General features: G+C 36.9%; 1 protein-coding gene across 6 annotated transcripts in view; it reads left to right on the plus strand.

Annotated features, from left to right (window-relative positions):
• tow (target of wingless) overlaps positions 1–22,309 on the plus strand; it is a 79,263-nt gene that overhangs the window by 54,472 nt on the left and 2,482 nt on the right. For 5 of the 6 annotated variants that reach the window (XM_067757205.1, XM_067757204.1, XM_067757203.1 and 2 more), the window contains 3 exons: positions 5,614–5,797; positions 14,183–14,240; positions 14,302–15,291. In XM_067757205.1, the coding sequence (XP_067613306.1) occupies positions 5,614–5,797; positions 14,183–14,240; positions 14,302–15,291 (1,232 nt within the window). Of the gene's footprint in view, positions 1–5,613; positions 5,798–13,619; positions 13,675–14,182; positions 14,241–14,301; positions 15,292–22,309 lie in introns of those variants that run through there. The other variant, XM_067757207.1, reaches the window with a different exon arrangement.

Genomic DNA, 22,309 nt, shown 5'->3' on the forward strand with positions numbered 1-22,309 from the left:
ATTTCTTTTACCTGTCTTATAAGAAGGATTCCTCCAGTTCCTCAACATTGGAAACCTCTTTGGTTTGGTTCAGTTTGTTGACCTAGGGTTTCTAAAGGTTCTTCCCTTCTGATATACGTAAAGTCGGAGAAGCATGGTGTATCAACGAAGTTAAGAGTTTGTGAAAAAAATAATCGAAGTTGATCCTGTTGGTAACTTTCGTGTTGGTCATATTAAAAATCTGTATACGTCAATCACTTCAGCAGTTTATGTATTACAATTAAATATTTATTTTTTTGCGCTAAGAAAAATTATAGGTTTTCGGTGTAGCGGTCTCGATTTTTGCAAAAGCGAATTTTTCCCCATCTTATTTGATCTACCTCATCTTATGTTCATATTCTGTTGTCAGAGGGAGAATTTGGAAAACTTTAGCATAATGTATGGGGAAAAACCCTTATCCAGTATGGCTCTCTTGTTTTAGTATAGATTTGGATGGCATTTGATATATAAATGGTGTATCACATCCTGAGATCTTGTTTTGGTTTAATGGTGTCATGGTGTGTGCAATTTATACTTTTTATTAAGAATTCATGAGCTTAACACCGGCTTATAATAATTGAATATTCAATTATTATGTTTTTCTAAGAGAAACTGAAAAGAAAGAAAGAAGCATTTACTGGCATATTGCGATAGTACTATTTCGAAACCCGCCACGAATTCATCGTCAGGCAATTTCGTAAACTTATCAAAAACAAGTAAGGAAGGCTAAGTTCGGGTGTAACCGAACATTACATACCCAGCTGAGAGCTTTGGAGACAAAATAAGGGAAAATCACCATGAAGGAAAATGAATCTAGGATAACCCTGGAATGTGTTTGTATGACATGGGTATCAAATGGAAGGTATTAAAGAGTATTTTAAAAGGGAGTGGGCCATAGTTCTATAGGTGGACGCCATTTCGGGATATCGCCATAAAGGTGGACCAGGGGGGACTCTAGAATGTGTTTGTACGATATGGGTATCAAATGAAGGGTGTTAATGAGTATTTTAAAAGGTCGTGGGCTAAGTTCTATAGGTGGACACCTTTCGAGATATCGCCATAAAGGTGGACCAGGGGTGACAATAGAATTTGTTTGTACGATATGGGTATCAAATAAAAAGCGTTAAAGAGTATTTTAAAAGGGAGTGGGCCTTAGTTCTATAGGTGGACGGCTTTTCGAGATATCGCCATAAAGGTGGACCAGGGGTGACTCTAGGTACCGCTAATTTATTTATATATATAATACCACGAACAGTATTCCTGCCAAGATTCCAAGGCTTTTGATTTCGCCCTGCAGTACTTTTTCATTTTCTTCTAATTAATATGGTAGGTGTCACACCCATTTTGCAAAGTTTTTTCTAAAGTTATCTTTTGCGTCAATAAACCAATCCATTTACCATGTTTCATCCCTTTTTTCGTATTTGGTATAGAAATATGGCATTTTTTTTCATTTTTCGTTACTTTCGATATCGAAAAAGTGGGCTTGGATTTCGGCCATTTCTTACACCAATACAATAAGTTCAGATAAGTACGCGAACTGAGTTTAGAAAAGATATATGGATTTGCGCTCAAGTTAACGTGTTAACGGTCGAGCGGAAGGACAGACGGTCAACTGTGTATAAAAACTGGGCGTGGCTTCAACCGATTTCGCCCTTTTTCACAGAAAGCAGTTATCGTCCTAGAAGCTAAGCCCCTACCAATTTTCACAAGGATTGGTAAATTTTTGCTCGACTTATGGTACTAAAAGTATCCTAGACAAATTAAATGAAAAAGGGCGGAGCCACGCCCATTTTGAAAATTTCTTTTTTTCTTTTTATTTTTGTATTTTACTGCACCATATCATTACTGGAGTCGAATGTTGAGATACTTTACTTATATACTGTAAAGATATTAAATTTTTTGTTACAATCTGACTTTAAAAAAAAATTTTTTTAAGTGGGCGTGGTCGTTCTCCGATTTTGCTAATTTCTATTAAGCAAACATATAGTCATAGAAGTAACGTTTCTGCCAAATTTCACCATGATATCTTCAACGACTGCCAAATTACAGCCTGCAAAACTTTGAAATTACCTTCTTTTAAAAGTGGGCGGTGCCACGCCCATTGTCCAAAATTTTACTAATTTTCTATTCTGCGTCATAAGTTCAACTCACCTACCAAGTTTCATGGCTTTATCCGTCTTTGGTAATGAATTATCGCACTTTTTCGGTCTTTCGAAATTTTCGATATCGGACAGACGGACGGACGGACATGGCGCAATCAAATTTTTTTTCGATACTGATGATTTTGATATATGGAAGTCTATATCTATCTCGATTCCTTTATACCTGTACAACCAACCGTTATCCAATCAAAGTTAATATACTCTGTGAGCTCTGCTCAACTGAGTATACAAATTTTGCCAAACAAAATTTATACTTACGAGCCCGTTTTGAAAAGATCGATTATTTTACTTAACAGCATCTGTTATTGTTTTTGTTCTTGAAATATGTCACTTATATTGCTTAGATATCATCCTACAACAACACTGGCCATCATATAGATAATTATCTGGCTGGAAGAGTAGTACCCAGAAGAAAGTTCTCATCAGATATGTTCCATCAGTATCAAAATCTGATGTAGGTTGTTGTATAAATGGTAGTTTGGATGTATTAATAAATGTCTTCTGTCTAAACTTCTTTCCCTGCAAAAAATCATGCGACTTATTTTAAATATAAATAAATATATTTAAATATAATTTCAAGCTAGGGAAATAGGGCGATAAAACAAAAACAATTGTTAATAAACTAAGAGCACTTGGAAATGTCAAAAAGTAATTGACAATAAACAAAAACCCAACATTGTCAAAGAGGATAAATATAATAAGAGCCGTCACTCGTTATTTTTTAGGCATTTACTCGATGTAAACTGTGAGGTAGTCGCTACTTTTGTTTTATGAGGGACATTTTTGAATTACCTTCCATTTATCCATGCGGTGTTGTCACTTTATGCAAACGTGATTTTTGGAAAGAGAATTAAATAATTAATTAAATACATTATATAATTAATTAAATAATAATAAATAATTAATTAAATACAAATTGTGATCTCAAGACCCTATCCAGAACAGGATAAATGTCTGTCTCCTGGTTCTAAGCTACCCCTCCACCAATTTTCAGCCAAATCTGTTCATCCGTTCTTTAGTTATAAATAGTGTAACTAACACCACATTCTCTTATATATGTACATATATACATCACATTAGAAACTTCAAAAATAACATTATTTCTCCACTATTTAATGGATGTTATTATACAATCTACAAACTTCAATCACTCTATCTATTAAAAAAAGCGCATGAAAATCCGTTGCGTAGTTTTAAAGGTTTGAGCATTCAAAGGGACATGGGACAGAAAAATCGACTTTGTTTTCTAATATGTAGTGATAGTGATACATACAAAAATACCAAAAAATAAAACTTTTTTGAAGAATTTTAAGGAAATGTTTAATATTTTTAACGAAAGATTATTTTTCAATAGATGTATGCTTTCTTAACCATTTATGTTGCATTAACAATTAACCATTTATGTTACATAAATATGTATGTACATACCTATGTCAAGCTGATATGATATGAAAATACATACATATGTACATTCATACGTGCCTATAAAACTACACCCGAATTTAAATAACGCAGCGAATGCTATGTACATATGTACGTATGTATCGCATCATACCTAACTCAAAAGCAATTAGCGCGAACAGTTGACACCGAACAATCACACACACGAATTTTTTGGTAAAAATGTTACTTTTGTTTAAACAATTTGGCTGATATAAGAAAGGAATCAAGTATGTTTTTTGATGCAGATCGAGGGTAAATATTTCAAAGTTTTACTGAAAAGAAGAATTTTTTAAATCCATCCATCCGTTTATGAGTTATAGCTGTGTAAACAAAAATTTTATGATTTTTTACTACATTTTGGCAATTTGCCACGCCCCTATAATATATATCTTCAAATGATATTAACTGTACCATCTCACGTAGCTAAGCTTTCAAATGCAACAAACCGTTTTAAAATCGGAGCATTCTGTTTGAAGTTATGTGCATACATGGCATTTAGCGACTTTATTTTATAAGATTTATAGATATAGATAGATATAGATATAGATAACTATGAAAGTAATTTATTCGTATTCGTTAATATGAAATCCATCAAAATTAGAAAAATTCGCAACATTTTTCAATCTGGTAGCTTGTTTTTAGTTAAATTGCCATTGTCCCCGCAAAAGTCAAGTGGCTAAAGTCACACTAAATCGCAAATCCCATGATCATAGCCGTGTTTTTTTTACACGCGTATACGTTTACGTTTGCGCGTAAAAAAAACGCTTATTCGCGCTTAGATAATGCTTAGGAGACCCATCTAGCGGCATTGGTTAAACAACTAGCTACAGCACATGGACAATAGCGGAGACACAACCCTCTGTTGTATGGCTGTGTATAACCTATAGCTGAATCAGTTGCGATGAATTCTGGATACACACAATTTTTAGAGGTGAAACATAGAATTAATATTGAGGTGAAACATAGGCACATATTTCAGTTAGATCTGAGTATACTGCGTATTAAAAATAAAAAATGTAAGGCGCGATAACCTCCGAGGAGATCTTTGGCGGAGCTTCTCTTCCAATTTGCGTCGTGCTCCTCTTGATTTTCCCTACAAATTGGCCGGTCCCCTACATGTTTTATGCCGATTCCGAACGGCATCTGCAAGGCAGATGAGTTTTCACAGATAGATTTTCATGGCAGAAATACACCCGGAGTGCTTCCCAAACCATGTCGAGAGGCGACTCCGCTTAGAAAAATTGTATACGGTGTGGTAGGCGGAGCACGCTACCATCACACCACGGTGGCCGCCGTATTAAAAATTAGTAGTACTAATTTTATGCGCAGCAATTTCAGAGGTGTATTTAAAGTTTGACGCTTAGCAGTCCATATAAAGTTTAAGCGTAAACGTATACGCGTGTAAAACAAAAACACGGCTAATGTAAACTGCGTTTCAAGAGAAGAATAATACAAGGTGTCTGCGTAGATAAGAAGAGGTTATGTGAAGCTGGCACCCTGAGATGCGGGCTTATTAGTAACAAATTTTAGTTCATTTGCCCAGGATAGCCCAACTATTTTTTCGTAAACTTTTTGAATACATAAAATATAAACTGTATAACAAACATTTGGCGCCAAATGCAGGATCAGACCGAAAGGATATTTCTTGTGTAAGTTGTGTGTTCTCTGAGGGCTGCATATTCGGTCTAGAAAATGGGAAATGTTTACTACGCTTTCTAGACCGAGAGAATGGCCCTATCGTTCTGGACTTGAGCTCGAATTCGAACCTGGAGTTTTTTGCACATAGTAAGATATATTTATAGCTTGCAATGAAAAAACACTCTCATTTAAACTTAGTTCGGGCTCACTGTGCTATGGACAGATTTTTTGTTAAAGGCGAAAAAGCGCTTCAAAGTTTGATACATTTTATTTGTACTATTTTTGAAGTTTAAAATACATACACGAGGTAGAATAATTGACGCATTGCATTAATCCAAATTTTATCTTCCAGCTGACTCAGATGCGGATACCGACGAAGATGAAGGTCATATTGAAGATGGAGAGAAGTGTCAAAGCCGGGAGCTTGATAAGAATGTTGAAAATGAGGGCCAAAGCAATAAAGAAGCCCAGGATAGCGATGAAGACGTATCGGTGTCACTATTGCGGGCCAAAAACCTGTCTTTGCTGCAGAGCCAGTAAGATTTTTTATGCATATGTACCCATCAATCATTCAGAGCTAAAAGAAGTCTGAAAAGTTACTCAATTTGTCGCGGATACATTTGTTATGAACTCTATCCGAAATGAATGTAATGCCCTTGTCATTATAATAAGAGCCTGCTTTTATACATTTTATGATCCTTTATGGGAATCTGATTCGACTGGTCGTATTCCAACAGAAAATGTTTGTAATCCTGCTCTTGTTGTTGAAGCCAGTGAACAAATCCCTTTGATAACGTAAACTGCGAATAAAGAGAAGAATACTCGTAATAGGAGGTGTCGACGTAGACAAGGATAGGTTATGTGAATCTGTCCCCCGAAATGAGGGTTTATTAATAATTAGGCTAACCTAGGACAGCCCACACCCAAAATGAAAGAAATTGAAAATGATTATTTTGATCAAATAATTGTATTAACTGCTATTTTGAAAAGTTATAAGGTCCCATGTGAGGTAATAAGCGTTTTTTTAAGTTTTTCAGCCATACAAAAATTTCGAAAGAAAGAAAAAAAAACTACATTTTAAATATATTTAAAATAACCTTCATAAAATATTTTTGTTTTTTTTACGCTTGAAAATCAAAATTTTTATTTGAATAACTTCCAAAAACAATCATGGTCGACAAATAAAATAGTTGTATATCTCAAAATAACTTGACATAACTTGTGAATTCCTACAAATGCGGAATCTTTCTACTCCTCCATTGTATACCTACCTGTCCAATAAGCTGACAGGGACAATGACTGTCGCAAAAGGCTAAAGACATTTTATAGGTTTACAATATATATATTTACCTTTTTTCAAACACTGACCAAAGTGTCAAATCACTTTGGAACGAACATTTGACTTTGAACGAAACGTCAAAATTACTGGAGTTACTGCCATCGGGATCGACGCTTACCTACGAAAAGGAGTAGAATTTCACAAATAGTTTGTTGTTAGGGAATTTTATTTTGGACAAATTTGAAATGTAAAGTGCATTTATGGGAGCTATAGAAAATTTGACAAACGTCACAAAACGAGGTGTGCAAGGACGCGTAATTATATGAACATTAAGGGCCAAAACACGGAAGTAAAGTTTTTCCACCCGTTCGAAAGTTATTATCGAAAAAAAGTACAGCACAGCTACAATACTACTTTGTACCTAAGAAGTAAAATGCTCGGACTCGAGAAGGAGGAAAACATGCATTCTCATCTCGTGAGCATGGCTGTGAAGGAACAGTTGATAGAGACAACAGCCAAACATATATAAACACAACACAAACAGCGAATATTACTCACCCATGACCACACATATGCATATAAGGCACTAGTGATTACACTGGATCACATATTCACATTTTTTTCTGCACCAGAGACGCCATTATGAAATTCCTATCTAAAATCTCCCCCTGATTCCGAAAATAAAGGTTATTTTTAATTCTATGGTAACGTTTTTGAGATATTTACGAATAACGGTTTTTTCAAACAAAAAAAAAAATTGGGTCCACTTAATCTCAAGAACGAATTGAGCAATTCCAAAACGGGTTGAAGCTTTCAAAATGTAATAATATTTGCTATTAACTGTGCATACAACAATCATTAGGGATTTTTTCAAATCGATCTCGAAAACTTTTTATTTTTTGCAGATTTTTTTGTCTCTCTAAGCTCTGTTTTATTACACAAAAAATAATCTTTCATTCAACAAAATCGATGGACTAATACAAAAGTTATGAGCATCCAAGTAAATATATCCATTTGTGTTACTATTCGTATATCAGTTAGTTAGCAGGTAGATTTTCGAAGGGTTATTAGATACAACAAACTGTTAGTGTCGTTTTCTCAAACCCAGTACATTTCAAGCAAGAGCATATTTTTAAGGCAGGTAGTGTCAGGGCCGGCTGTACCATATACGCGAACTACGCGACCGCCTAGGGCACCAAGTTCCAGGGGGCACCAAATTCGATAAACACTTTTGTACTAAAAATCCTTTTTGCAAAAAAAACAGAAATTTTGTAGGGACCCTATATTTAGTTTCATTAAAAAAAAAAATTTTCACCTTAGTTATATTTTACAACACAAATTGTCTGGTCTCATGCCCAATTTAGTATTTTGTTGACGATACCAATGCCGGTTGCGAGTGGCGAGCGTAGCTTTTCGAAACTAAAATTAATCAAAACGTACTTGCGTTCGGCCATGACTCAAGAAAGGCTTGTCGGTTTAGCATTGCTTTATTTGAGTTGAAGGCGCGGAAAATAAAGTTTTAGTAAACTCTAAGATAATTAAAAATACTTTTGTGTTTTATATTTTCGTTCTTTTGTTGAAAAAAATATATTTAATATGCAAAATAAATATTCTTTTGTTTTATTGACACTAAGTTTGAATTTAATATTTCTGATCTCTAATTTTCTGATCTCCAATTTCTTTCTATAAATACGGGAGAAAGGGGCAGCAAATAATAACTCGCCTAGGGCCCAAATTCTCTTGAGCCGGACCTGGGTAGTGTATTCTTTGTAGAACTAGGGAACCTTTTTGTCTAGGTAGGCTTGAATTTTTACTTGATCTAAGTATAAATAATAGTACACGCGCCTTGTTCATTCATAATATCTGCAAGGCTCGCCGGATACTGTTCAGTTTATAATTGCAGTTTATAACCCGTCATTTACTGAAAAATATAATATGAATAAAAGGGCGCAAGAGTTTGAGTGTACAAATGATCCAGATATGTTCTGTTTCATCTGCGGTCAATTTATCGGTAAAAGGATGCAACGTGTGTTTTCAAATCCTTTGAAATTTACATACTATAAGTATTTTGGAATTGTGCCTAAAAACAATGAAAAACCATGGACACCGAATACTGTGTGCACCATATATCGAGTCGAATTGATTTTTTCGGAAACCGGAACAAAAAGGTGCGTTGTAAAAATTTGGAATTTGCTTCCTTTTAATGCAGAGCTGACTAATTTCTGAAACTATCTATTTAGGCGACATATGAAATGTATTACACCAATGAAGTGAAGGGAACCAACTTGCCATTCAAGGGACTGCTATATTTGTACTACAAAGGTACTTGGGGTTGGAAAGTCAATAAAAGTAGCCTGTGTGAGTGTATCTACAGTTTCATTACCAGAACTAACTTTAACGGAAGCTACATTGCCAGAATCAAATTTAACTTTAGTTCCGGCTCCAGTTTCATTATCAACAGCAGTATCTGATTATGCGGCATCATGTTGTACTGGATTTTAAACGGAAAGCGAAAGAAACTCTTTGTCACAAGCACAACTCAATGATTGGATAAGAGATTTGGAATTGTCAAAGGAAAAGGCCGACCTACACGCCTCTCGTATGCAACAATTTAAATTTGTTTAAGCCGATGTTAAGGTAACATATTATAAAACTCGTCACGAACAATTTTCCAAGTACTATACGAAGGAGGACAGTGTTTGTTACTGCAAGGACATTGCTGGTCTATTCAAACAGTTTGGTGAACCATATGATTCAAAATAGTGGCGAGTGGGTTCATAGACGGCAGTAAATTAAGTTTAAAGGCCGTATTATTGCATATTGGCGACCAAAAGCCATCTATCCCGATCGCGGAAACGTATGAGATAATGCAAATATTGCTCAAATTAATCAAATACGAAGAACATGATTGGAAACTATGTGCCTATCTTAAAGTCGAATGCTATGTGGTCTACAAAGTGGATGCACAAAATACTGTTGCTTTCTATGCAAATGGGATAGCCGAGCTCGTCAAGACCACTACATCATAAAGGATTGGCCAGAACGAATCGAGTTTCTACCTCCGCTCCACATCAAGCTCGGCTTTAGGCTCTATCAAAAACTTTATCAATAACAGAAGATAATCTTTCCAGAGATTTCATAAGCAAAAAGGAAGGGATTTTTGTGGGACCGCAAATAAGGAAAATGATGACCAATAACCATTTCAAAGAACTATTGTCACCAGTGGAGGCAGCAGCGTGGGATTCTTTTGAAAAGGTCGTTACTTCTTTTTTAGGCAAACACAAAAGTCCTAACGACGAGATGATAGTGAGCGAATTAATCAAAAACTATGCGGAAATGGGTAAATAAAAAAACATATTTAAGACCGTTTTTTAGTTAACTCTAAAACATATCTGCCCGATAAACAAAAGATTTGTATGACAATTTTTAAATTTACATGAGAATATATAGCCCTAAATTTGAATTCATCGTCCAGTTCCGAACAAACAAGAACGAGAAAAATGTAAACATAAAATTTGTCTGAATTGAAAGATCCAGCCTAAGAAAATTATATATTAATGTGTCACTAATGTATTTATCTAATATACTTTTTTATTTTCTTTCAGGAGTAAATATGTCTTTAAAAATTCATTTTCTATACTCCCATTTAAATTTTTTCCCGCAAAATCTTGGCGACGAAAGTGACGAGCATGGCGAAAGGTTTCACCAGCAAATGAAAATGATTGAAAATCGGTATCAAGGATTCTGGGATGTCGCTATGATGGGTGACTACTGGTGGTTTCTCATAAGAAAGCATAAGAAAGAAATAAGCGTGAAAACAGGACACATAACTTTTTCAATTATAAAATAAGATCATACAGTTAAGACAGAATCATATGCACATATGCTATTATTTGTAGGGTACTTAAGTATTAAATGGATATATTTACTTAAATGCTTATTTATTTTTTTTTTTTTTTTTTTTGTAATAAAACAGAGCTTAGAGAGAAAAAAAAATTTGCAAAAAAATAAAAAGTTTTGGAGATCCTTCCTCGCAAAGTACAAATTTGTTTATATTGTTACAAAAAACATTGAAAAAATCCGTAATGATTGTTCGTTATCTTTGAATCTGCAGGGCCTAGCAAAAAGTCTTGTATGCACAGTTTATAGCAAATTTTATTACCTTTTAAACGCTTCAAACCGTTTTGGAATTGCTCAATCCGTTCTTGAGATATATATGATTAATTTTTAAACCGTTATTCGTAAATATCTCAAAAACGTTACCATATAATTAAAAATAACCTTGATTTTCAGAATTAGGGGGTGATAGGGGGTGATTTTACATAGGAATTTCATAATGGCGTCTCTGGTGCATTTTGGCTGTAAATCAGTGTTATTACATATAAACAGCAGCTAAACTGCAGAAGCTATTACTTAGGCATATACACGCATATACCTAGAAGGCGACAGTGGATATGACATACAGAAACTGGAGATAAATAGGAAACTATTCGAGACGGCTGTTCGCAAAAAAAAGGGAGGAATATGTGAACGAGACGAACTGAGAGTATAAAAGTATCGCAGTCCAAGCGATGGTCATTCAGTTGATTTTAAAACGTTGTGAGTGCAGTACGTGAGTAACTTAATTGTGAAGTACTACTACCATAGTAGTTTAGTAAATAAAGAACATTTTTCTATACTGAATATTTGGTGTATTTTTTTGACAGTTCAGCTGTTCGAATGATGACTGAAGGTGCAGAACAATCAAGAAATTTCCAAAATGTGTGACCATATTTTACTTGTATACCTTTACAATTGCCAGAGAATGGAAGAAGGTTTGCCTGTTTGCTCGCGGTAAATAAATTGAATTGCCCATTTGTGTTTCAAACCAACTTTCTTTTAAATGTGTTTTTAGAAAATCAAACTACATATCAATATTGATTTTTAAAATCTATTTAATTGGGAAAATAGGAGCATCCATTCGGTTAAGCATAATAACTAAGAATACTAATCGTTTCCAAAATGTTTGAAAACACTATTGTGCAAATGACTTCAGTAATCGAACAGCTATTTAACAGGTGAACTTTTTTTTTCCAAATATCCGAAACGTGTATGAATTCACAATGTACCTGTAGAAGTAAAGTTATCTCAAACAAATTGTTAAATGAATCCATTAATCATTTTAAGAGATTAGCAAGGTATAATCGAAGTAGTTGTCGCCGTGTCCGTCCTGTAATGGAATTCACTAACTTTTTTAACCACATTTGCCATCGCTTTATTTGCGAATCGATAAGTATAACGATTTCTCTATTCAGTAACTATTTTGTATCGATATTTGTTTATCGACGATCAGCTGTGTTGTTAAATAAACGGCAAGTAAATTGGCTGCATTAAAAGTCACGAAAAAAAGAAAATCGGAGCTTTAATTAAATACTTTCACGGAAAGCTGCTTTATTTATAAATCAAATGGCATTTGAATACTTGGCGTTCGTTTTATCACAAGATGAAGAATTACTAAGTACCTTGCCAGTGGACAGACACCTTCTTAGAAAAGTAGATAACCCATTACACTTGAATGCAACGGAGTTTCGAAAGCTGTACCGAATAACCCCAGACTTGGCTCATGATATTATTACTCAACTCGATGGTCAATTAAGGGGTACAAGAATAATTGCGATATCAACAGAGAAAAAAAAGAAATTTATACCGCATTTACTTACCTTTTGTTAAAATAGGTAAAAACTTGCACAATTACGACTTTTAAAAGCAGTTAGTGTACGGAATTTATTTATTTTTGGCATTCCTTTTGTGCTTTTCGCCTTTTTTAAGTTTCTTTAAGCTGTGCTGCCATCTTTTTACTATTAAAACGAAATTTAAATGTCATTTATTTCGAGTCGTTAAAACTACATAAGTTAGTGAATAGTACAATCGATAAGGCAAGCGACGAAATCGTTAATTAAAATCTCGACAAATCGAATCGTTATAAGTTAGTAAATTCCACTACTGGTGTCACGCTGTTTAAATTTTTCCCAGATTATTAAGTAAAATGTGATGTTAATTTGGATTCGTTGGAAATTCGGCCACCGTGGGGTGGTGATAGCGTGCTCGGCCTACCACACTGAGGGTCCTAGGCTCAAATCCCGGGTAAAACGTCATCAAAAATTTACAATTTCCTTTTTGCCGGCTCAAGGTCAATAAAAAAAATTCTGTTTTTTATATTATTCCGAATATATTTCAATCTCCATCGGAGATCGTCTTCAGGGGCTACAACAATAATTACAAAAGTTTTATATAAGACAGAACCTAAATAATTAAAAACATTTTTGCATACATACATTGCCTACTGTGCAGAGATCGGCCACCAACCTGACTTTGAATCGGTGAGCATACTGGAGAGAGAGAACAATTACTCCAAAAGATTTACTTTGGAAATGCGTCACATAGCAAACCACCGACAAACAAGAGACTAAACTACAAAACAGACATAGAAAACTGTTCACATATTTACAGACACTTAAGGGCCCATTACTGATACTTAAGGGCCCATTACTGATACTTAGCATAGACTTGGCTTGGCTTGAGAACTGTCACTTACAGTTCTGTTAAATGAACATTGCACGTTACTGATTACTCAAAACTTAGCAACACTTGACTTAGAAGTCTGTTGAATTTTGACTTTCTATGTAAGTTCTAAGCACAATTCACACACATAAGATTGTGCATTCACGAGTTCAAAATTGCTTCGTTCTGCGCATCTACGTCACACTTGACTTCTTCAGCGAATGAAAGAATGAGAGAAAAAACAAGAGCTAAAGGAAAATGGCGTAAAAATTGCCTTTAAAATAATGTTTACATGCGCAATGCGCCACCTTCTATAATTCCATCATGAGTTCTAAGTGACGTTTACATTTTGAGATGCCATTTGTTTGTTTCCATTTCATTTCGACATTTTGTCATACAAATTGACATTTATTGATTATGATGCCAGATTGTATGCGCTAAGTGGAGTATAGTCGTGGCTAAGTTGCCAAGTTTACGACAAGTCAAGTCTATGCTAAGTATCAGTAATGGGCCCTTTACCTCACACACGTAAAATTAGTCCTAAGCTGCACGGCGAACTAAACGGAGACTGTATATCGGATGGAAATTATTAATGTATGTATGCAAAAGTGTTTTTAAATGTTTTTAATTGTTTAGGTTCTGTCTTATATAATAGAAAACTTTTGTAATTATTGTTGTAGCCCCTGAAGACGATCTCCGACGGAGATTGAAATATATTCGGAATAATATAAAAAACAGAATTTGTTTTATTGACCTTGAGCCGGCAAAAAAGAAATTGTAGATTCATCTATAAAAAGGTCGTCAAAATCATATTCATCAAAAATTTATAAAAAAGTTGTTTTCAATTAGGGAAGGTTGTTTGGTAAACACTCAGAGTGTAAAAATGTATCTGCTTTGCAGATTCCGTTCGGAACCGGCAAAACACTTTAGGTCCCGTCCCGCTAATTTCTAGAAAAAGTTAGAAGGGAGCCCGAGGTAAATCGCGACAATTCTTTTTCTGGCTCTTTTATACCATATCTCCGTAATATTTTGAGGGTGTAATCTCATTTTTCGTTTACTTAATTGTATATACAACATACAAATACATGATTCTTTCATGCAGAGAAATTTCCACAAGCCAACTGAACTTCTTTCGTATGCTCGATAAAAAGATTGAAGAGGTAAGTAGACTGATGCATTTACATAGAAAAGTCGATACTCATTGCAACCAATTTTAAATAGGGACCAGACTACGATTCGTCCAGCGAAACGGAGATCGCGCTTGAGGAGGCAAGACTGAATGCTTTGGTACAGCACTGGGAATCTGCCAGTTTAACTGCGTCCATATGTTCCTCCGCGAGCCGGTCACTGCAAACAACACCTATTCGTCAAGCACCCACCAAAACAATGGGAACGCCTAGAACCGTGCTGCAACCAACAGTATGTGTGTCTGTACCAATGCCCATGGCCATGTCGTTGCAGCAGCCAGTGCTGAACACAGACTATATTACGCCTGGAACGTCACCAACGGCGCCACAGTTGTCGGCGGCAGCATTATCGACCGGCGGTGCACATAAGCATCCTCAAGGATCCCAACAGATTGGTATTTCGCACATGAACACAAAAATGTTACATCAAGTAGCCGTTGTACCGCAAATGCCTATAAGTATGACACCAGAAGCTTCCGCAATCACCGCTAATACGTCCAACGGTCTTGCATTAATGCAGGCGTCCAATCAAGGTCAACAAGCCCCCTATACGCAACACATGCTGGTCAATAACTCTCCACAATATATCGGCAATAGCAAACAAAATGTTAGTCCTAAAAGATTAATGGACAGTCGGTTGCTTATTAATTCCAGTCCACTTGCACCTCAGATTCACACCGTATCAACACCGGTACCCAATGCATATATGACTGGACCTAGTGGACTTGTACCATCGGCGGCAGTTGTTGTAGCATCCGCGTCTAATTCTTATACCAATGGTAGTACCAATATCGAATGTTCGCCGCAACCCCCTCTGCCGATACAATTAGCATATTTTAGTCAGCCAGTTCCGCACCAACAGATGCAGCAGCAAAGGCAACAGCAATATCAGCAACATCAGACAACGTCTACTTCGATGGCAATGGCTACAATGACAATGACGGCAGCTCAAAATGACCAACAGACTCCACAAAGCCAAAGTCAACCTTACTACGGTGACCAAATACAAATGCACACAATACAGGTAGTTCTATAGCACACAGTACATAACTTTCTTTGCATAATAGATAGTAGATTGTTGTTGCCCCAACGATTTGAGACTGGCTACTGAAATTTAGCAAACTTTAAATTTTACATTCTGCGGAGATACATTTGGGATTTCTCTAAAAATTGTCAACCAAGTAGAATAATTCTTTACAATGGCAATCGAAAGCCACTTATGTCGGTCTCTATGAAACGAAATATTGGTCCAATTTGATGGCTGACATAGAAGATATTTACGGTTAAGCATATATACAAAAATATGTACTTAATAAATATAGTTTAAAAAAACTAAAAAACATCACTGCCCATTAGACCGCGGGGAATATTTATGTGCCCAGCAAATAATTTAGGCTAATTTAATATGGCCAATAGGGTTATGGCATCACGCCATAATTCTATTAGGCTGACGACAGAGTGGAAGCTAGAAGCGTTGCTAGAACATAAAGATAAAAAGATATGAAAATGTTTTCTTATGGAAAATACTAAAAGTGCCAAAACCGTTTCAAGCTTGTAAAATATATGAAAATAAAAATTAAAAGCTTTTGACTCCAAGACATAGAAGGCCCATAACATTCTCCCCACCGCTCTGAAGTGCTATTTGAAAGTTAACTTAGTGTCAATGTACACTCCTAAGTACTTTAGAGAATCCTTTGAAGTGATTTGATGATCCCCGACAGTTAAGACTAACTCGTTCGCCGACCGTTTGGAGCTTACTAATACCACTTCCGTCGTTTGGCTAGCCAACTCCAGTCCCGTATTGGTCAGCCATTCCTTTATTCTTGCTACGGCGTCACTACATAATGCCTGAAGCAGGTCCAGTTCCTTGGCCACTACTACCACTGCAATATCATCAGCGTATCCCACAATTTGCTTGTTTTCTGGTAGATCAATCTTTAGCCCCCCGTCATACATTACATTCCAAAGCGTTGGACCGAGAACAGATTCCTGTGGGACGCGTCCAGTGATTTTGTACTCTTTTGCTCCTTGATCCGTGTCAAAAATAAGTACTCTGTCTTTAAGATAGCTACCTATTATTCTGCGTAAGTAAGCTGATGTGCCGAAGCTTTGCAGCGCTGCCATTATCTGCATCCAGTTCGCAGTGTTAAAAGCATTCTTGATGTCCAACGTCATCAGCGCACAGAACTTCCTTTTATTTTGGCCTCCAGAGATAGCTCCTCTAGCTATATTGACGACTGTTTGTATTGCATCTACGGATCTACGGTGAATCTTGATTTGCGAAATCCATATTGATTATTCGATAAGCCCCCTGGTCTTTCTAGAGTCAGCTGTAGGCCCTCACTAATTATACCCTCGAAAATCTTTCCTAAGGAATCCAGCATACAAAGTGGCCTATATGAGAATGGTTGCTCCGGCTGTTTACCACGTTTCAGCAATAGGACAAGTCTTTGTCGTTTCCACGGGCGCGGGAACACGCCTTCTTGCATACAGACATTAAAAAGATCAGTAAATAATGTAGCCCTAGTTGTGATCGCGGCTTTAAGGGCTATGTTTGGTACTCCATCGGGTCCTGGGGATTTGTTATCAGCAACTCTTTTTGCAGCGTCCGGCACCTCTTGCCCTGTAATTTGTGGACTTTCTAGATCCTCGCTTGGATAAGTCCAGCGATCTTGCGCCGGAAAAGTGTTTCAACAATAGTAATCATCAGTATCGGTCACGTAGGTTGATGTGATATCGGGCCTTTAACTTTGGCCATCACAGTTCTGTAGGCTGATCCCCAAGGATCTAGGTCGACATTATCCAGCAGTTTCCTAAAGCATCTTGCTCTGTGTAACTCCGCATATCGTGGTGATGAGCGTGCCCTCTGCGCTATTCTTCGTGCTTTGTGACATTTTCTACGCTCTTCCGCAATTTCGTCATTCCACCAATATACCGGAGTGCGCTGGGCTTTTCCGCGACTTCTGGGCATGGCAGCATCACATGCCATACATAGCGACTCAAATCACTGAACCGACTGGTCTTCCGCATGCGATCCTCGTACTATGGGGTCCTTCCAGATAATATCAAATATTTGTGGGTCGAAAAGGTGCTGTTTCCATTTCCTACCGTTCGCGGAGTTTCGAGCAGCTCTACGCTAATAGCTTTATGGTCGCTGTGTGTGTTTGCTTATGGACCATTTTGCTCGTCTTGCTATTTCGCTGCTAGCGAAGGTGAGATCTATAATGGATCGTCTGGTACCTGTATCGAAGGTATATATCCGTGGTTCATTTAGGAGTTCTAGCCTCAAAGAAGTAAGGCTTTCGAGAAGAACTCTCCCTCTTTCGTTGGTTCGTCTACTTCTCCACACAGATGACCATGCATTGAAGTCTCCACACACTAAAAGCGGGTTTTTACCTCGTGCTTCAATGGTGATCCCGTATATCATGTCTTCGAACTCGGCGATGGTCATGCTCGGAGGGGCATAGTAACTGAAGACGTATATGCCGTTGATTTTTGCCCACGTGAATGCTGCTACCGTTGGCGTCATATTTTCCTGTAGGAGAAATTTCCCTGGTGCCCAAATTGAAGTTTTCCCTGCCGAATCTGAGTGCCAACCCTGCTCCTGGCGATTTTTGTATTGTTCAGAAAGTACCACTATGTCATATCCTCCTTCATAGACTGTTTGGGATAATAGCTCTCGGGCTGCCTCGCAATGGTTTTAATTGAGCTGCAATACCCTCATGAGATCGTCATTTTGCTGCCCTCTCGTTGTTGGCATTTAAAACTGCCTGCTGAATGTTGTCTCCCACATAGCGCGCATTTCGGTGCGTTTTCGCAACTTGCAGCCGTATGACCTTCCTGACCGCATTTCCTGCATATGCTAGACCTAGCTACAGTCTCTTTACATTTCTGAGCTATATGCCCGTAGCCCCAGCACCTATAACAGCGTTTCTCTTGCTTGAGCTCTCTAATTCGGCAAGAAACCCATCCTACCCGGATTCTTTGCGTATTAAGAACAGCCGTGGCATCATCCGCTGTATATCTTATAAGTGCCGAATTCATGCCACTGTACCCTGTGCGTATACCTTTTATGGCAGTCACATCTGGAAGTTTTATGTTGCATTGCTCGTGGAGGGCGTTGCACATCTCCTCGGACGTAGTAATATCATCGAGATCCCTGCACTATACTGTGACCATTTGAGACTTTGTTATAACTTTAGCCGAGTCCTTTAGTACCGCTTCAATTTCTGCTTGGTACGTGCTTATTTTCCCATCATGCGATTTTTTCAGCTCTAGTAACAGCTCTCCTTTCGCCGTTCTTCTGATCGTTTTGACGTCATCACCCAGCGATTTTAATTCCGTCGCATCTTCTCACTTTACGCAATATGTCGGCGTACGTCGCATTTCCCGCCTTGGAAATGATGATTGCATCAGCCCTAGCCTTAAGTACTTTTTCTTGCTCTTCTTTTTAGCTAACTGCCACTCTCCCGTCGTTTGGGCTGCACTGTCCTCTTTCCGCTCCGTCTTCTCTTGCATTTCTTGCCGTCGTTTGTGACCACCCACGTGCCCTGGCAAGACGTCTTTTGGTGTAGTAGTGGGTTTTACCACGTTGTTCTCCTTGGTCGCGTACGAATTGTTCCTCGGTCGCTTTCCTGGGGGTAATGGACTTGGCACTTTCGCTTGCACGCAATTTATGTTCTAAATTCTTTACCTCTAGGGCCGTCTCGATGTACAGTACTTTTATTACGGAGGCCAAGCGCCCTATGAAGAACTACATCAAGTCCTCAATCGCCTTGCCTAGCTTGGTCATCTTTTTTCCCCAGGGGGGTTTTGCTGATTTAACGCAGCTGACGCCTGCTTAATTAGCTCACTTAATGTTGGGTGCCTGTTTGAGCCTTGCTGTCGCAGCTCTTTTTGCAAAGCTTCGATGTAGCACCCGGCGACAACGCTCCTTGCTTGCTTTCTGCTTCCGCTCCTTTGGGTTTCGTTACCACTTGCGACGAATTGTTAAGGCCCCCAGCCGATGGGCCACGCCCTTCTGGAGAGCGAGGTAGCTTCCTTCCTACGAATGGATTGAACGCCATTTCTTTCTCCTGTGTTTGGTTTTTTATTTTATTATTGTTGTTGCTCATCATTTATTTAATTGGGTCCCCACTTGAGGCCGCTATTTTGGTCCGAGTGTGCAGTTACCTATATAGATCCCGTGGTTGTATATTGCCTTTGTAAACTTTGTAATTTTTCTCTAATATCAATAAGGAAAATATTTCAACGAAAATAAGTTTCCAGTACCCTTAATTTATTAGATGTGGTGGAACATTACTTTTACCAGCTTATTCCAACTATTTTTAATAGACTTCAAGAAATGTAAGTGGAAAAAATATACTAAAAATAGGTTTTCACTACCACTAAATTTTTAGTTGAATATAGGTTTAAAAAACTAAAAAACACGCCGTGTCTCCGCTATTAAGCACAACTGGTTTTGTATCGAGTTATTCAATAATGGCCGCTAGATGGGTCTAACTCTCCTTTGTGCGTCGAGCCTGGAGAGCTACAAACATGCATACATACAAGTGAAGCTAATTTAAAATTGAATGCACTTTTTGGGCTGACCGAACCACTGCCAAGGAGTAACCAAAATTGGAAAACCTTCAAACATTATTTTTCAACGTTATTTGTCCCGTAACTTGAACTTGAAAATGAATTTTCGGTTATAGATTGCCAATCTAAAATTAAATAAAGTTTTGAAATAAGTGGTTATAAAGATAAATAAAGGAATTTAAAGTCAAATGGTGTCTTATTACAAGTCCTTTGCAAGCCTGATTTTATACGTGCAATAAGACATAAAAGGTATGAAACGGATTAAAATGATGGTTTCAGTTTTTTAAACTATTTCGGTTTACGGCTCTGGTTACGGTTTTCAAAATTTTTTTTGGTTTCGTTTCGGTTTAGGCTTCAGAATAAAATCACGAACACTACTTTGTCGACAAAAAAAATGTATTTAATAATGTTTGTACATAAGTATGTATGTATGTACATATGGGCAAGTCCTGGGTTAAGGACGTGACATTCGCACGCGTTTAAACCTGTATAAAGGAGAACATGAGCAGCCGAGTGAACGCATATTATGTTTGGAAAGCACTGCCAGAATGCTTCCTTCCATCAAATTTTTGGGGACCTTAAACATTCAAGTACTTATATACGGGTCGGACGCGACAAAAAATAGAAGCAATTTTTAGTGCTTGTGAAAGTGTGCAAAACTTAGCGGAGCTTTGGGAAAATTTTACCTTCCTTAAATGAGAGACTGCAGCTGAAAGAACCCTCGTAGATTTACGAAATCTGAAATATCTTTTTAAACGTTGGATATAAGCAAAGTTGTGGTTACGAATGCGACATTACGGACACGGCAATTTTTTCTCAATGAATAACACTATATAACATTGAAAATATTTTCTTTTCTTGACATAACTCAAATTTTAGGTCTAGTGGAGCAAACATACGCCCTCAAAATCCCCTTTTTCATAAGTGCAGACATGGCTATTTAGCTTTAATTTTACTTCTTATCTTCGTTTATACGCCCATAAACCGGGATAACCTACAGCTATCTTAAACAGTTCACAGTGTGAACAACGTTGTTTCCCAATCGCTTAGTTCCGTTTCGATAGTTACACATGCTTGTTTCATTCTGTCGCGTGAAGCTTCTTCCTCCTATTTTTTCTCGAATTTTTCACTTTTTTAAAATACACCAAATTTATTTCTTGGATATCAGGATTTCCTCCAAAAATTTGTTTTTCAGAGATTGTATGTGTTCAGATTCGATAGTTAAGCATCCTTGCCCACATTCAAAGTTCAAAAAAGAAACTTTACAAAAACAAATCTACATAACAGGCAAATTAATAGAGTCAGAATGTCCCAATTAAACTGAATTAAGCAAGGAAACAAATACAAGCAGGATAGCCTAGTGGTTAAAGCAACTGCAGTTTCACCGTGTGATTCGCGGTTCGAATCTCGGTGAAACCTTTTATAACATTACGAAATTCCTGATGATGATTACGTAGCGATTTTCGAAATGGTGCCATCGCAATATGCCAGTGAATGTTTCTTTCTTTTCAGTTTCTCTTAAACAAACATAATAATTGAATATTCAATTATTATAAGCCGGTGTTAAGCTCATGAATTCTTCCAAATAGCTAGTATAAATTCAACACACCTTTAAACAAACAAACATAAATTTGTTTTATATGTCAATAAGAAGTCCATATTTGCAAAAAATCTGCGCATATAATCGGTTTCGCTATATCAGCGATCAAAAACGCAAAAGGAAATTCTCGCCTAAAACCCAAATTAACATTTACAAGTTTTTTTCCGTATGTAAAAATCATTGAACCATTAGCTGCCATTAAGATAATATCTGTTGATTTTTTTGTGCAAGAGAATTTTGAAACTGGAAGCACTGAAATTTCTGCTCCACTATCTATCAAAAACTTTAATTTGTTTTCTTTGTCAAATACAAATAAGCGACGAGTTGATACTTCGGAAATTCCTTTATTCGTCGCTGCAACAACGGAACATTTTAGTTTGTTGGATTACTATTTTTCACAAACGCCCCTGAACCACATTTTGGCCTATATCTCGCAAACGGGTTGAGATATCGCCTTTTTATTAAAGCTCTCATCAGCAGCTTTTAGTTGATATCCATTTTGTACAAATACATCTGAAAAATACCCGGGTCCATGTTTTGGGTTTCAAAACCGTAGTGGTCTAGTGATCGGACCCATGCTGTTTATATTCATTGAGTAAAAACAATGACATTTATATATGTATATTGATAGATAATTTGAAAGGTCGTCAACAGTAAGCCAATTAGGTCACAGAATATGCGGCCATGGATTAACATACATTTTTCTAAATTAAAGTATGTATACATTTGTGCCCTTCATTGGCAATTGGCTGGAAGGATGTTTATAATTTAGATTTGAATTTTTGTAATATATTTGTATACCAATTTCACACAGAAGATTTATAGAATCATTTCAGCTTTTAATGAGATAATAAAAAATCGC

The sequence above is a fragment of the Eurosta solidaginis genome, chromosome 5, assembly GCF_040869045.1.
Source record: "Eurosta solidaginis isolate ZX-2024a chromosome 5, ASM4086904v1, whole genome shotgun sequence".
NCBI lineage: Eukaryota > Metazoa > Arthropoda > Insecta > Diptera > Tephritidae > Eurosta > Eurosta solidaginis.